Source organism: Molothrus aeneus, chromosome 7 (genome assembly GCF_037042795.1).
Source record: "Molothrus aeneus isolate 106 chromosome 7, BPBGC_Maene_1.0, whole genome shotgun sequence".
Lineage (NCBI taxonomy): Eukaryota > Metazoa > Chordata > Aves > Passeriformes > Icteridae > Molothrus > Molothrus aeneus.
This window is the reverse complement of record NC_089652.1, coordinates 32,482,194-32,499,538: the sequence shown is the minus strand read 5'-3', so window position 1 is coordinate 32,499,538 and position 17,345 is coordinate 32,482,194. Positions and strand designations below refer to the sequence as shown.

Genomic DNA, 17,345 nt, shown 5'->3' with positions numbered 1-17,345 from the left:
ACCTGGGAATCAAATAGAGTCAAAGTACACAAATTACAATCCCTGTATAAAGTTTGAGTAACAGCAAATGTTGAGGGATGTCTTCAGCTGTAACTTAAAAATAACATTGCTTGACAGCAATAACTTGCCCAGATGGTTGCAGATAAGCTTTAGACAAAATTTTGGTTATTAAAAGAAATTAACTCTGAGATAGAACCAGCATTTCATAGGTATGTAGAATTTTGTGTTTAATTGGTTTAGAACTGTTCTCAGCCCTTCAGTTCTGCTGTACTGGAATGCAGAAGAGCTGAGCTAGACGTGAAAAAGCAAGAAATTGAGACTAAAATTCCTGGATGATTTTGGGTTGGAGGAACCACGTTCTTGCTGCTGCCTGAATTCATATCAGAGTCACTTTTCCAGCTAGGTGAGGTGCCACATCTCAGATTTCCTTTATCCACCCAGGATTAGAGCACAAATGTGCTTCCTGCTGCCCTGCATGCCCTGAACTGTGGTGGACCCAGCCCCAGCCATGCAGATAGCACTGCTTTTGTTGGTTTTTGCATCCAGAGCTGTGCTGGGATTCTTCTAAAGCTGAAAAGGCTAAAAAGAGAGGGAAAGTTTATCTGCTTATTTCATCTTCCTATAAATGGGAGGCAATATTAGCAAATGTCAACTGATATTTAAACATAAAGGGAAACATAAGCATCTCAGAAAATGTTTTCACATGACCTTTCTCCAGCTGATTAAAAGTGATTTTGTGCTCATCTATGTTTTTTTTTTATCTACAGTGAAGTCCTGGTCTGTTATTCCAGTGTCAGCTAATTCAGATAACACTTATCTATGGAACAGATAATTTCAGTTAAATATTACTTCTACTGGTGTATAAGTAGTGTGGAGTAGTTGTTTCTGAAGCAAGGTTCAGAAATGGACCTGATTTGTAAGACAATCATCCTCTTTCTGTTGGTTTCTCTCAGCCTTGGCATAGATGGGGCATTGGCTCAGAATTTTATCACCGTTGCTGGGCCTCTCCCCAGTGAGCTGGCAGAGAGATGGGGCCTGCAGGACCAGGTCCTGCCCGAGCAGCAGCAGGGCCCTGAAGCCCAGGCTCAGCTGTGCCAGGCAGATCTGATGGCCTCCGAGCTGCCCCGGTACCTGCAGCGGCTCCGTGCGCTGGGGGTGACGCACCACAGGCTGCTGCTGCCGTGGGGCCGCCTCCTTCCCGAGGGGAACGCCATGAGGGCAGAGGGAGCCCAGGTGCGCTGCTACCGCCGGCTGCTGGAGGCCGTGGCTGCCGCGGGGCTCAGAGCCGTGCTGCTGCTGCACCGCGGGCCCGTCCCCGCCGCCAGCACTGCCAGGGCTTTTCCTGAGCTTTTTGTGGAGTACGCGGATTTCAGCTTCCGTGCCTTTGGGGACCTGGTGGATGTGTGGGTCTCCTTCAGTGACCTGCCAGAGGTCCTTCGAAGCCTGCCCTACACTGAGCCCCAGGAGCGAGTCCAGGCCGTGGCTGCTGCTCACAAAGGATTTTACTCTTTGCTCCATGAGATAGTGTCACCAGCAGGTAAGGAGAGCAGGGTTTTTCAGTATGACTCGCAAATATTTTGTGATTGCATTAAATGGCAACTGCTACGTAGATATTTTTGTGTGCCTCTTCCTGACCCACAGAGGAAAGACTAAAACCTTTCTGAAATGTACCTGAAACCATGAAGAGACAAGGCACAGGAAGTCTCCCATGTGATAATAACTGTGAGGAAGTCTGCAATGCCCTTTGTGTGACTTTCCTTATTGTGGACACTGGGGTTTGCAGTAATTAAATCCCAAATCTACCTGTGTTACACAGAGCAACAGAATTTCACCTCTTCTATGATGGATAGCTGGGATTTTCCAAGCAGATATCTCCTGGGGTCTGGCTTCTTTTCTCTCCCAGACAGACAACAAGTAGAGCTGACTGAGTCACTATTTCTTTTCCCAAATTTTTAACTAGTTAATTAATTTTTAATTCTTGCATTTGTCAGGAATACTTTGTTGTACAGTTCACACTATCTGGTGATAGCCTTTAGAAGTTGCCCAGATCCCCTCCTGCATCTCCTGTTCCTCCAAGTTCCTGTCGCTCCAACATCTCAAAAACATTCAGCATAGAATGGATTAAAAAAATCAAATTGTTGAACCATCACGAAGGCATGAAAATTAGTAAAGATATTACTTATGCAGGGAGTAGAAGGGCATTTTATTTACAAAGGCTCTTTGAATGGCACCTTTGAATTTCTACCTTCTTCAGTTCTCCATTGAAATCACAAAGGGTATCCTGAAATCAACTACCTGGAGCAGTGCCTGTTGTTCCACAGCTTCAACAATTTAAAACTGGTTTTAAAATAACTGCAGTAAATTGAAATTTTTATTTGTCCTTAATATGTTATCAACAGACTGCCTCTTTCTCTCTCAAGGTGGAAAGCTGTCCATTGCTTTGGAAATGGATGATGTCTTGGACAGTGCTTCATCAGAATTGTTTTCAGTTTCTCTTCAGGTAGCTCATAATATTTCCTCATTAAGGAAGTATTTCCAAAATTATATAAATTTGCCTTGATTTAGCTTTGGTTTTATTTATGGGATCAAATGACTTGTTGCAACTTAAATAAGATTTTAGCTTATTTAGATTTTTAGGTTGACCAGTTTGTAAGCTGTAATTATTTGATTAGTCTGATTATGTGAAATCAGTGATTTAAAAATTGTTTCAGCATCCTTTCTTGGCTGGTAGGCACTGATTAAGCTACATGGAGGCAAATTTGCTTTCATAATTGGCAATGTTAGCAATATACTTGCTAAATGACAAGATGTCTCCAGAAAGTCTACCTGTTACCATTTTCTCTGCAGGCGTACTTAGTGCACCACCAAAGTTATGGATACATTATCCTAATTAGCTGCTATTTAAAATATCTGCTGATTATGTTAAAACCTAGACTGAGCTGTGCTAAAAGCAATGTAGTTGCACAGGGATGGCACAACACAAGGAGAATGTAATCTCTACAAAGGCAATGACATTCTTTCTTAAAGATCCAATTCCCTGTTCATAGCTGTCCTCACCCAGAGGATGTTGATGTAGGTTGTAATGTACACAGGACAGTGCAGGGTTTTTTGCTGTATTCATAATCTTTGAACACTTAGAACCAGGTCAAGCAATGTTGTAGGATTTAAGCAAGGTGTGGTTTGTAGGGAGAGCAAAGATGAGCTGACTGAATAGAAGAGAACCTTGGACTGAAAAACAAACTGAAAGCTTATCAGTTTTATTCCAACTTCATCACCTGGTTTAACACGAGAGTGCCATCTGTTCCCTTGAGGTTGATGGCTGCTAGTGGGATAATTTAATCATTCCATACTTGTGGTGTGTAGATTTCTGAAGTGGACTTTCAGCCAAGGGTTATATAAGATTATATACCTGAACCACATAGTTATAAAGGTTTATCTGATAAATCATAAACAGACATAAAGAAATTACCTGTAAATCATTAATTTTAAATTCATAAAATAGAATTTAATGCAGTTAAGTTGTACTTTGGTTAAAAGGAGACATACAAAGCACATCTTCCCATACAGTATCCAGTTTGTGCTCTCTGTATTGTCCAGTGCTCCCGTACAGCTGTATGGCTTCTTACTCCAGCAACATGTCTTTATCAAACCTTACACAGTTTTATGTATTTTTAATGTAATACTTTAAAAAAATCCCATTTTTCTCCAGCATGATTATTTTCCTTTTCTTTTTTCCAGGATTCAATAGACTTTGTGTCTCTTAACCTTCAGTACCATTGTGGAAATGAAACAGATTTTGACAAGAAATTGAGTGAATTCCAGGTAAAGTTATGCACAGGGTTAAAATGATAACAGCAAACAACAGACCATAAATAGGAGCAGAATTTCATGTGCTGTGATGCATGTCTAAAGAGTTCTGATTTTCTGTGAAAGCTCGGGCAGCAGCTACATTAGGAAGCAGCTGCAAAGTGCTCATTTCTCTGTTGTTATTCTGACTTAAAAACTGTTATTGGAAAATGCTGGAAAAGATCATCTTGGTCAGTGCTTATTATTGATGCATTAACAACAGGAATGGCAAAATTATTTTGTCTGGGACTGAAAAACCTTCTCTCTCACGTGCTGTTTGATAACTAAGCTGTTAGGCCAATACCTAAGTCCTGAAAGATATTAAACTCCAGCTTGAGCTCTACAGCAGTGCTACCAAACTTCACATTCCTCATCAGCGGGGGTAGAAATCATCATCAGGTGCCAGAAATGTTACTGAGGGTGAGTTTATTAAAGGATCAGATCTCCTGGCAGCACCAACATCACTGATGCTGTAGCTGGTACCTATTATAACCTATATTAAATCTCTGGCAGTGAACTGCATTCTTAAAATTCATTAGCAAAGAGTCATCCAGCATCTGGGTAGCAGGATAAGGAGCTGCCCATTTAAAATGCACAAAATGCCAAGAGCATGGCTTTACTAGCTGGCTGATGCTTCTTTTCATACTACTCCCTGATTTCTGTTTTGCAGAGTGTCTGGAAGGACAAAGACATCTTGGTTTTTAGTTTAAAGGTCCTTGACTGTGCCTCCATGGAAGAGCATCCTTTCATACCAGTAGCTGCCATTGCCACAGGTGAGTGATGTTTGAAGAGGAAGAGTTTTTTAGTTAAGATCTGCATGTAGAGCAAATTCAAACTTCACTTTCCTCTACAAATAACTTGTAGAGGAAATTCAAAATCATCCAATCTAGGCTGCTGCTATTAGATGAAATAACAGTTTTTATAGTATTTTTGGAAGATTAAGGATGGATGGTGAGTGTTGAGGGAGGGGAAGCAGGAAATCTTTTCCAGATCTTTTCATCCTTTTCATCAGCCTCAAATTGCAGAAGGTGAAGTTTAGGTTCAATACTGGGAAAAATTTCTTTCAAGATATAATTGTTTGTTACAAGGAGTGTCATGCAGTCCGTGGCATCTAAGACAATATCCATCACTTACCATTTGTTTGTTTGCAGCTATTAATAAAGAAGAAGCACGTATGATTGGGTGTGACATTAATGAGTTCTTGGACTACTTACCTCATATTTTAAGGTACTATAAAAAATACTGTAACACCATACATTACTATAATAGCATACAATGATAAAACAGCTCCCTCTAGAAACCTATGTGCAGGCAGAGACAAGATGTTTTAGTGGTAATGTGTGCTGTTAGTTGCTGCAAAGGGCTGTTTTCTGCTGAGCCCAGTCTGTTCCAATTACTTGCAATCCTCTATCCTGCTACTAATCCTATAATGTAATCCTCTTCCACTCTCTCATCCTTGGTTACCCAAATTGCACCTTCAAGCCAGTAGTAACAAGTACATTTTTCAAGACCTCTGCTTTTTCCAAGAGCAAAATGGTTATAAATAAACAAATCCAGTAGAAGCTTTCCTAGGGGAGAAGTCAATTGAGCTTATGGAAATGTGGGAGATGTCATGGTGCAAGGAGATGCTAAGGATTACAATGGCAGGAAACTCATGAAGCAGTTGTAGCATGGGAAATTGCTGCTCACTGCAAGGATTCTGTTTGCACCTCTGACCTAACTAATGGATGATAAGACCCTATATGCAAAGAGCTGTTCTGCAGTTACCCACTGCCCTCCACCTTCATGTCCCAGCTGGGAGAGAGCAGCGTTAGATTGGTCAGATGTCAGAGCAACTATATATGGCTTATGTGACCTCAGAGGGAAGCAAACTTCCTTTATACTCCGTGTTTGCAAGTTTTATGGCACTGACGTCCACCTTGGGAGATTTTAACTTCTATTTATTATATTTCCAGTGAAAGAAATACTCTACAGGAAAAGCCAGATGCTGTTCTTGCTCCTCGGTCCTCGTATCAAACAGTCTGGGAAATGTTTGCTCAACAGTCTGAATCAGAGAGGGATTCTTTCCTGCAAGATGTTTTCCCAAGTGGGTTCCTCTGGGGCATATCCACAGGTGCCTTTAACATTGAAGGAGCTTGGGCAGAGGATGGGAAAGGAGAGAGCATCTGGGACCAGTTTGGGCATGGGGGCCATGTCCAAATGAACCAAACAGCAGACGTGGCATGTGACAGCTACTATAAAACCAGCTATGACATTTACCTGCTTAGGGGTCTTCACCCCCAGCTGTACAAATTTTCTGTATCCTGGTCTAGAATTTTCCCTGCTGGCACCAACAAGACCATCAATTCCAAGGGTGTTGATTATTACAACCGCTTAATTGACCGCTTGGTAGACTCTAGCATTGAGCCCATGGTGACTCTGTTCCACTGGGACCTGCCCCAGGCTCTGCAGGCTCTTGGTGGCTGGCAGAATGAAAGCATCATAGATGCTTTTGTGAACTATGCAGACTTCTGCTTTTCCACCTTTGGAGATCGGGTCAAACTCTGGGTTACGTTCCATGAGCCCTGGGTTATCAGCTACGCTGGCTATGGCACCGGAGAGCATCCTCCAGGAATCACTGACCCAGGAGCAGCATCTTACAAGGTAGGGGCACAGGAATAATTAGGATCCTGCAGCTACTCTTGTTGGGTTGTTTTCCATGATGTTTCTGTGCTTTAACTATATTCAAATGTAATGTTGCCTCTACTTGGTTGATCGATTTATGATATTTGTTAAAAATGAGTTAGTTAACAGATGTTATTTTATTTTTCTGTTCTGAAAGCTGATGTGGATGGATAGTCAGATTCTTTTGCTTATTCTAAAACTTACTACACTCCCTTGTCTATCATTACTTTTGTCAAGGTGTTTTCTTTTGGATGGAGAGGACATTTTCACATGGCAATAGATAAACCCAATGTTTAAGAGTTTTTGTGCAATGCAGTGTGACACATTTTCCTCTGCTTTCTGCTTCCTAGGTTGCTCACACAATTCTCAAGGCTCATGCCAAGGTCTGGCACCTGTATAATGACAAATACCGTTCTCAGCAACTGGGAAAGGTGGGGCTGGTGCTGAACTCGGACTGGGCTGAACCCAAAACTCCAGGCAGCTCCGAGGATGTGAGGGCATCTGAGAGGTACCTGCAGTTCATGCTTGGCTGGTTTGCTCACCCCATATTTGTTAATGGTGATTACCCAGATGTGCTGAAGGCTCAGATCCAGGAAGTGAACCAGCAGTGCTCCACGACAGTTGCACAGCTGCCTGTGTTTACAGAGGAGGAGAAGTCCTTGGTGAAAGGGACTGCAGATTTCTTTGGCCTTTCCCATTACACTTCCCGCCTGGTCAGTGCTGGGACTAATGGGACGTGCACACCGGGCTACGAGAGCATTGGGAACTTCTCCTTGCATGTAGATCCTTCCTGGCCACAGGCTGCCTCTCCTTGGATCCATGTGGTCCCTTGGGGATTAAGAAGGCTCCTGAAGTTTGTATCCCAGGAATACACAGGGTCAAAGATCCCAATATACATAGCAGGGAATGGTGTGCCCACAGGAGACGCCGGGGATCTTCTCAATGACACTCTGCGAGTGGATTATTTCCGCCGCTACATCGATGAGGCCCTGAAAGGTATGGAGAAACCAAATTATTTTATTTTTTTTTTTAATCATGGCAGGTGGTTATTCTAGCCCTTCCATGGTGGTTAACTTTAAGACATCACCACTTGCACAGTGATGTGAGGTCAGCCTCCTGTTGTGTAGGTAATGAGTGTGCATTTATATTCTTAAGCCTGTGTGGTGTCCAGATATGGAGCTCTCCATTCTCTTTAGATATTGGAATGCATTTTTTTTATGTGTGGAATAATGTAGCCTGGACCCTAAGGCCAGTCTCTCTGTGAGGACACTGTTCATGCTCTCTAGTTCTCCTGGAGATTACTGGTCTAAAGGCTTTTGCCTGTAGACCTCTCATAAATTGGGGCTGAACTGCCTTTACCAGTTAATCAGACCTACATGGCAGTGACCACTTCAGACTGGAAATATCTTCCTAACATTTCTACCTCAATCATTTTGAGAATGTTTAGGTTATGCTTGTAGAATGTTCAAGTTATGCTTGTATCTTTGCAAGATGTGTACCTTTTGACATAAAAATAGTGTTAGTGGAAGTTCTGGACTAACATAGAGAGCTGAGATTTCAAATAGAGATTTGACTGATGCTCTCTAGATAGACTAAACAATACTGTCAGGAAAACATTAAATATGCTGTATTAAATATGTTGGTGGTCAGTGTGTACAGCATTTGATCTGCTTGACCTAGATCTCAACATGGTGCTAGAAGTGCTGAAAGAGCTACAGAAAACACAATTTAGTGTTGCTGTTAGGCCTCAGCAGAAGTAAAGAGGATGGACTGCACATGGGAGTGAACTTTTTTTGAATAAGAGGATTCAGTGCTTTTTTGTAAGCAATGTGAGGAGGGATGCTAGACTTGCCTCTGCTGGTATTGGGTACACAGTTCAGCTAAAAGAAGCTCTCTGTGCTCAGGGAATACAGGCAAGCACTAAATACCTGATTCAAATGTTTCCGTTTAATTACTGTGTTAAATCTAAAAGTGAACCATACACCTAAATTGATGAAATCTCCTTGAAAACAAGAACAAAGGGGAAGGGATACTAGTGGCACAAGTGTCCTGTCCTCAGATACCTCTTGACAAATACTTCTTTTCTCACACGTTTCTATCACTAAGCATTTCACCAGCTCCTATTACCGTCCTGGCTGCTTTTCCTACCAGGTACTCCTAATTGTTAGGAAGTTGTTTTAGCCTTTAAAGCCATTTGTAAGTGCTTGGCTTGTCACACCTGTCCTTGCCTGTGGTGCTTCTGTAGTGCTGGCTGTGTTCAGGAGATGTTCAGGTGGGTAATTACAGTGTTCTGTTTCTGTGGCAGCGGTGAAACTGGATGCCGTTGATGTCCGGTCCTACATTGCTCGATCCCTGCTTGATGGCTTTGAAGGTCCAGCAGGATACAGCCTAAAATTTGGGCTGCACCATGTGAACTTTGAAGATAGCAACAGACCAAGGACTCCCAAGGCATCTGCTTACTTCTATTCCAGTGTTATTGAAAAAAATGGTTTTCCATCCCAAGCCTTGAGCAGATCTGCATCAGTGGTGTTTGACCGACCTGTGCCATCAAAGCTGCCAAGTTTACCAGCATCAGAAGTTCCCTCCAAGGCAAAGGTTGTCTGGCAGAAGTTTTCATCCCAGACTGCCTTTGAAAGAGACATGTATTTTTATGGGACATTCCCAGAGGATTTTATGTGGGGTGTGTCTTCCTCTGCCTACCAGATAGAGGGAGGTTGGGATGCTGATGGCAAAGGACCCAGCATTTGGGATAACTTCACCCATGTCCCAGGGAATGTAAACAATAACGAAACTGGAGATATAGCTTGTGATAGCTACAACAAGGTGGAGGAAGATATTTACATGCTGAGAGCCTTAGGGGTAAAGAACTATCGCTTTTCGCTCTCCTGGCCTCGAATTTTCCCCACTGGAAGGAACAACTCAATCAACAGCCATGGAGTCGCATACTACAACCGTCTCATTGATGGACTGATTGCAAACAACATCACTCCAATTGTCACTCTCTACCACTGGGACCTACCACAAGCTCTCCAGGACATCGGTGGCTGGGAGAGCACTGAGCTGATTGACCTGTTTGACAGCTTTGCAGACTTCTGTTTCCAGACCTTTGGGGACAGGGTGAAATTCTGGATTACCATCAATGAACCCAACATCATTGCCCGGATGGGCTACGGCGAAGGCTTGTTCCCACCCAACGTCAAGGAGCCTGGCAGCGCTCCCTACAGGGTTGCCCACATCTTACTGAAAGCTCATGCCAGGGTCTACCACACCTACGATGACAAATACAGAGCAAGTCAGGGAGGGGTCATTGCCCTGTGCCCCTTCGTTAGCTGGGCTGAGCCAAAGACCCCAAGCGACCCCAGGGACATTGAAGCTGCTGACAGGTACCTGCAGTTTTTGGTGGGTTGGTTCACACACCCGATTTTCAAGAACGGGGACTACCCCGAGGTCATGAAGTGGAAAGTCGGGAACAGGAGCGAGCTCCAGAACCTGCCGTCGTCGCGCCTGCCGGTTTTCACAGCGGAGGAGCGCGAATACATCCGGGGCACGGCAGACGTCTTCTGCTTCAACACATACTCCTCCAAAATTGTGAGCCATTCAACAACACGTCTGAGGCCCTTCTCTTATGAGTATGACCAGGAGGTTTCAGTAACAGTTGACAGCTCCTGGCCTTCCTCAGCTCTCACTGACCATCGGCCTGTGGCCTGGGGTCTGAGGAGGGTACTGAACTGGATCAAAGAGGAATACGGAAACCCCCCAATATATATTATTGAGAATGGCGTGGGGAAAAAGGCCAAATCGGATGTTGATGACAATGCCAGGATATTTTACTACAAAACATACATTGATGAAGCTTTAAAAGGTACCAGAATTTGCTTTTGTTCAGTGTTTTGTTCTGGTGTTGTGTGTCTCCTCTCTAGATTCCTGGTTACTTAACTCCTCTGAGGAGTACTTTTTAAAAGTGATTAATATTACTCTTTAAATAGTCTGAACACAATATAAACATAGTGTTTGATTTTATGATCTCTTTTGCATGGCTGTACTTTGTTTCCTCCAACTATGAAGATTCTCTCAATAATCTTAGTTGACCAGTGCCATGTGTATGAAACTAGGAGCCTGTATGTGCTTGCATGTAAATTCCTTAGGGTTCATTAGTGTGTGATTATGCCACTGATGCCTCTCTGTTTTTTTTTTCTGGTCTTTCAGCTTACCAGGTAGATGGTGTTAATCTGAAAGGATACAATGCTTGGTCTCTGATGGATAACTTTGAATGGGTGGATGGTTATGATCCAAGATTTGGATTGCACCAGATTGATTTTGACAACCCCAACAGGCCAAGGACGCCAAAGCGCTCTGCTGTGTACTATGCTGAAATAATCCACAATAATGGCATCCCACTGCCCAAGGAAGATGAATTTTTATATGGAGAGTTTCCAGAGAACTTCCTGTGGAGTGTAGCAACTGCAGCTTACCAGGTCAGGAAACTGAGATGGACTCCTGAAGTATCTGTGGACAGTTAATTCATTGTGTGGCACCACAGAGAATAACAGGCTGAATTCTGTGCTAGGCTGAGACCTAAATTTGGGTTTGCTAATAATTCTTCCCACATTTTCAATTACAGATTGAGGGAGGATGGAGAACAGATGGGAAAGGACTTAGCATTTGGGACAAATATGCCCACACTCCCTTGAGAATCGGCAACGATGCGACTGGAGATGTAGCTTGTGACAGCTACCACAGGATTGAGGAGGATGTGGAAATGCTGAAAAGCCTCAAGGTGTCTCACTATCGCTTTTCCATCTCCTGGTCCCGTGTTCTCCCAGATGGGACCACCAGGTACATCAATGAAAAGGGACTGAACTACTATGAAAGGCTGATCGATGCCCTTCTGGCAGCCAACATTGTGCCTCAGGTAACTTCACCCAGTAACTTTCAGGTTACTAAAAAATACCAAATCTGATGCTCAGAGCAACGTGTGTGTTTCCATCCATACCCTCATTCACACAGAAATTGTTTTTCATGGGTTTTAATTACATTTTGTGAGGAAACATGGGGTATTGCATAAGCAAATGAACTTGGAATGTGTAGGTATGTGTTGAAATTACTGCCTGGAAAGACCAAAGTAGACTTATTGTCAGCTGTTTCCAATTGCCTTCTTGTCCCTTTACCTTGGAAATAGATTCCACAGGGACCTTTGCAGGAATCTTTCAGACACTGAGGTGAGACTGACTAATGTAGTTCTCAGGATCTTCCTTCTTGCCTTTCTTAGAGATGGATGTAACTTTCTTTTTTTCCTGGGAGTCAGGAAGCTCCACTGGTCAGTGTTATTTGTCACATACAATGGATGGTGACCTCACCCCTGCATCAATCAGCTCTTTCAACACTGTTGAGTGACTTTGAGCCTTACCAGCCCAGACAGGTGTTCTAGTGGATTTTATTTCAGCTGAGAGTCAGTGCAGGTGCAGCAGTTCTTCACTGATGAATTCTGGCTGTCACAAGGTGGTTTTTTGGTAAAAGCTTCATCTTCACCATCAGGCAGTCCCTAAAGAAACTGGCAAAAATGTATTTTATTGGGTGCATGAGTGATCACTGCCTTAGGAACAGGTAACTGCAGATCAAAGCACAGTTTATTTGTGGTGATAAATGAATCTGAGTTACTATGAGATTGGCTGGTTGAGTCCTTTGTCCTCCTGTCTTTCCCCCCAGGTAACTCTCTATCACTGGGACCTCCCACAGGCGCTGCAGGACGTTGGTGGGTGGGAGAATGATACTATAGTTCAGAGGTTTAAGGAATATGCTGAGGTCCTTTTCCAGAGGCTGGGGGATAAAGTGAAATTTTGGATAACTCTCAATGAACCCTACAACACTGCCTATCTCGGCTATGGCGTTGGCACAGCTGCTCCAGGTAAGACTGCTGGGCATAGCCTCAGAGCCCTCATGGCACTGTCAGCACAACTGTTTTATGCTGCAGCAGAGCAGTTCCTCGGGGCTTGCAAAGGTAGAACAAGGAAAATGGTGTGCTGTGGATAGATGGGGTTTAGATTGCTGTGGTGTGCTGAACAGGTCCTTCTTTTACTCTGCCTGTCACCTCCAAGTCTGGATTACACTTCTGCCTGGAGCAGACCTTATTTCCAGACCAGCTCCAGGGACTATAGAGAAGATTTAGGGCTGAAGGAAGACCCAGCTCAGTAGCAGGGTAGAACCAAAAGAGGGGATGTGAGCTGACCTGAACACACAGCTTTCTGCTTTCCAAACTGGCAGCAGCAGCCTGTTGCCAGGGCTGGCAGTCCAGAGGGAGGAGGGGGCAATGCAGGGTCCTCCTCACAGCTTTCCCATGGCAGCTGCTCCTTCAGCTGCCTCTGCCTAGCACTGATTCCAGCCCAGGGCTGGGCTTGGGGCACCAGGTGTTGCACATTCACTCCTTTCCCAGGGGCAGTTCGGGGTGCCCTGGGGTTGTGTTAACCTGGGAACAGCCACGGGAGGTGCTGCTGCCCTGCCCGTGCTGTCCCTGTCCCTGCAGGCGTCTCGGTCCGGCCAGGGCGCGCTCCCTACGTGGTGGGGCACAACCTGATCAAGGCACACGCGGAGGTCTGGCACCTCTACAACGAGACCTTCAGGGCCAGGCAGGGAGGGCTCATCTCCATCACCATCAACTCTGACTGGGCAGAACCACGCAACCCACACAGCCAGGAGGACGTTGAAGCTGCCAGACGGTTCATGCAGGTACAGAGACCCCTGGTCACAGCTCTCCCTGCTCCTCTTTGGGTGCTGGACATGCCCAGAACCCAGGTCAGCATCTCACTGAAATAACATGGTGAGGCAGAGGCATCACTGCAAGGAAATATATCCCACTCTTATGGGGGCTGATCAAGAACACAACAGAAATGAGACAAAACATGGTTGCATTGTCAAAAGCTTATTGAATTTGCTGCTGTTATATGGGCATCCTTTTGTATCTCTGTGTGCCTGTTGTAAATTCAAGTATCACCTATAAAGCAGCACATGACAGAAGAATGGCTAAATCCCAAGTTTTGATATATGATTTATCTTCCCTTGTCTTCTGGTTTAGTTTTTTCTAGGTTGGTTTGCTCACCCTATTTTCAAAAATGGTGATTATAGTGAAGTGATGAAAAGACGGATTCGGGAACGAAGTCTGGCCCAGGGCCTGAGCAAGTCCCGGTAAGAGCCCAGGGCACACACCTGCTTTTGTCTCACTGGCTGTGCTGAATCATGTTTTTCTTACAGAAATGATACATTTCAGTGATTCTATTCCAATGTTACTGTAAAAAAGCTTACTGTATCCTCACAGAAAAATTCTAGTGTATATTTTCAGAGAATCACAGAATGGTTTGTGTTGGAAGGGACCTTGAAGATCATTCAGTTCCAATCTAGGCAGGGGGGCTTTATCTATTCCCTGTCTTTACCTCTCTTGCAAACTAAACTGACTAATATATCTTTGGGGTAACAAATTGTCAGCACAGTGACACAGTAACTGCCCTGCATTAGCCACAGTACTTTACCTGATGCCTGTGGTAAATTTGTTTAACTTTCTTAAAACTATGTACAGAACTCATTGGTCCCTCTCAGTTACATTTCTTATTTTCCATTCCCAGTTTCTCTCCTTGGGCTTGTGGTGCTGGTACCAGGGATCCCAGCATTACCCACAGAGTGGGTGTGCAAAGTGTATTCTCTGTTTTCTCTTGCAGACTTCCAGAATTTACTGAAAGTGAAAAACAAAGAATTAAAGGCACATATGACTACTTTGGCCTAAATCATTACACCACGGTTTTAACATACAACCTAAACTATCCTAAGGGTGTTATGTCATATGACTCTGACAGGTAAGAGATGGATGTGAATTATTGCTCAAGTAAAATCTGCACAGCTGGAGCCTGGGTTAACTGACAAGTGTAAATTTCTAGCAAATAAAGCTGAGATAGGTGTTTTAAGTTGTTAAAAACCAGTACTAGGGATAATATAACCAAGCAGTACCTGAGGTGCTGTTGTCACAAAAGTGCAGCAACAGCCTTTTTCTTACAGACATGAGGTGATAAACAGTATTTATCATATTTCCTGCCTCCAGTCTGCAATTTAAACGGTGAGGTGTTATCCTGGTTTATGCATACTGATCCATTTGCTGTTAAACAGGTTTAGGTCCCTCAATGCATTGGATAAATGTAAGTTCAAAGCCTAAATAGCTAAATCACTTCATGATTAAGTATAGATTAAGTCAAGATTTTTTATTTAGATACTAATTATTTCATTTCTCAACCTCAAAAAGTAAACAGTAGGAGCTTACTAGTTTTTCTAATGAGAATTCAGGTAATGGTGTGACCACACATGGGGGTGAAATTGTCTCCTTTCCAAAATGTTTCCACAGGGAATAGATGAAATTGGAAATAACTTTGCTTTGCTGGTACATCCCAGCCCCTTATAGTTTAACCCTCTAGGACAGTGGGCTCATTACATTCCTGCATGTAATGTAAAGGGCAATTTTGTGTGCTCAAGCATTGTCCCTTGAAAAGCAGAAGCCGCGTTGTAGCATGCAAAGATTTGGAACCAACACATTGTCAGCCACAGCTGATTTACACAGAGTGTTATTGGAAATGAAAACATGAGAAGGGTTTTTTAGGCTTGTGAGCAGCAGCAGCACCTCAGTCCTGGGCACGGAGCTGCCTGGCAGGTGGGACCGGCCCTGAGCAGTGTCCTCCTCCACAGGGGCGTGGCCACAGTGACCGACCGCAGCTGGCTGAGCTCCGGGTCTCTCTGGCTGAAGGTGACGCCCTTTGGGTTCAGGAAGATCCTCAGGTGGATAAAGGAAGAGTACAACAACCCTCCCATTTATGTGACTGAAAATGGGGTCTCAGAAAGGGGAGCCTTTAAATTCAATGACACTTGGAGAATGCATTACTATCGGACCTACATTAATGAGGCACTGAAAGGTAAGAGTCATTATTGACATCTGGTCATCCAAAGCTCTGAGAGCAGCACTGGCTTTGCCACAAGAGTGATGTGTATAAAGCAATTTGTAAAGAGCTGAAAGACCGCTGCTATCACACTTGCAAGTTACACAGTGACATGGGCTTACTGAATTCATTTCAAAGAGCCTTTGGGTTTACCCAAAACTGCTCATGGATAGTCACAAATGTGCCAGGAAAGATAATCTAAAGGAAGATAACAGACCCTGGGTTTAGTGGGGTATCCTGCAGGTTCCTTGGTTTGCTGCACCTGGTGAGAGAGGTACTACTACCTGATAAACTCCTTCTAGTCTGACTACTGCTGTGTCTAAAAACTGTATCTTTTTAAAAAACAACAGTAAAAACCCAGTGCCCAAACTGGTTTCAGTTACAGGAGTGGTTAAACAGCTTCAGGAAAGGGCTTTTTCAGTTTGCTTTTCTGATATACTGGGAGCAGCCAGGTGTTCAGGCATTTACTGCTGTGTAAAGGCCCCACAAACACTAGTTTTGGCAATGGTTGCATTTTGATGGGTTTTCTTCTCTATTCCTAAACCTTTGTTTCTTGCACAAAAGCTTTGACTTTTGGAGCAGAGAAAAGCAGTGTCCAGTCCTGGGCACTGAGTGCACCTGCTTGTTGGCAATAACCTCCCTGTGTGCCATGTGTGGGTGCTCTGGAGCACCTTCCTGCCCTGGCTGGCTGAGGGGTGACCACTGACCTGTTTTCTCTGCTCTCTGCTCCTGCCTGCAGCCGTTGTGCTCGATGGTGTCGACCTGCGGGGCTACACTGCCTGGACACTGATGGACAACCTCGAGTGGGCAGCAGGTTATGAGGAGAAGTTTGGGCTCTACCACGTGAATTTCTCAGACCCAGCCTTGCCACGGCGCCCCAAGGCCTCAGCCAAGTATTACTCACAGATCATAAACTGCAATGGCTTTCCAGACCCAGCCACGGGCCCACATCCCTGTCTGGAACAGGAGCCAGAAGGTAAGTGACACAGCAGAAATGGTGCTTGTGTGTTTGCATCTAATCCTAATCCCAAAAGAGTTCCAGAATTCTAAGGTTTTTAGAGACACCACCATTTTCTGCAATATTTTTTTAAAGACTGCAGTTAATGTCAGTTCCCTATGCAAAACCAGACTAACAAACCTTGTTGAGGTGCAAGAGCACCTCAACACATGCTTATCTTAAGAATGTAGCAAAAGTTACTCCATTAGACTTTACTCCAACAGAACTGCCCAAGATCTTTTCTAAACCACACACATGTGATACTCCCACAAGATTGTTTAGAAAAATTTTTGAATACTTTATACAAATCCTAGTTTTGAATAAGGCTTTGGAAATACTGATTCTTTTGTCATTTGTGTCTTCTCCACTGAAGTAGTACAATGAAAAGCAAGCAGTGTTAGGTGGGGGTTTGGGAATGAGAACCCTCACCTGTTCCATCAGGAATTGCACTATCAGCCTCAGCTGTGCCTTTACTCTGAGCTAGAATTGTATCAGTCCTGCTCCTGCCAGAGTATTGAAGAGCAGAGTTGAAGGCTGGTGGAGGCAGGGAGCAGCGATGCCCACCCCTGCATGGAACACGCTCTGCACTAACCCTTTCTCATTGTTTTCCCATTCAGTGACACCCACAGACCCCACTCCAGGAGCAGCTGACAGCGTGAGCTTTTTGGGATTGGATTTGACATCCCAAGGGGCAGAAACAGCACTCTATGTGCTTTTTGCTCTTTCTATAGTTGGAGCACTGGGCTTGGCTCTTTTTGCATACAAATATGGAAAATTGTCCAAAAGATCCCCTAAACAATCACACATGGAACTTAGTAGTAAACTGTAATATTTCCATCTCATAAAACATTTGTTTGGTTTGTTTTTTCTTA

General features: G+C 44.0%; 1 protein-coding gene across 1 annotated transcript; it reads left to right on the top strand.

Moving 5' to 3' along the window:
- Window positions 1-903: 903 nt before the first annotated feature.
- LCT (lactase) lies at window positions 904-17,302 on the top strand. Its single transcript, XM_066554047.1, has 17 exons — window positions 904-1,537; window positions 2,421-2,500; window positions 3,739-3,822; window positions 4,517-4,619; window positions 4,998-5,073; window positions 5,802-6,489; window positions 6,861-7,506; window positions 8,816-10,372; window positions 10,717-10,985; window positions 11,132-11,422; window positions 12,217-12,415; window positions 13,031-13,233; window positions 13,580-13,689; window positions 14,217-14,351; window positions 15,229-15,452; window positions 16,216-16,452; window positions 17,091-17,302. The coding sequence occupies exons 1-17, from the start codon at window positions 904-906 to the stop codon at window positions 17,300-17,302; spliced, it is 5,748 nt and encodes a 1,915-aa protein (XP_066410144.1).
- The last annotated feature ends 43 nt before the right edge of the window (window positions 17,303-17,345 follow it).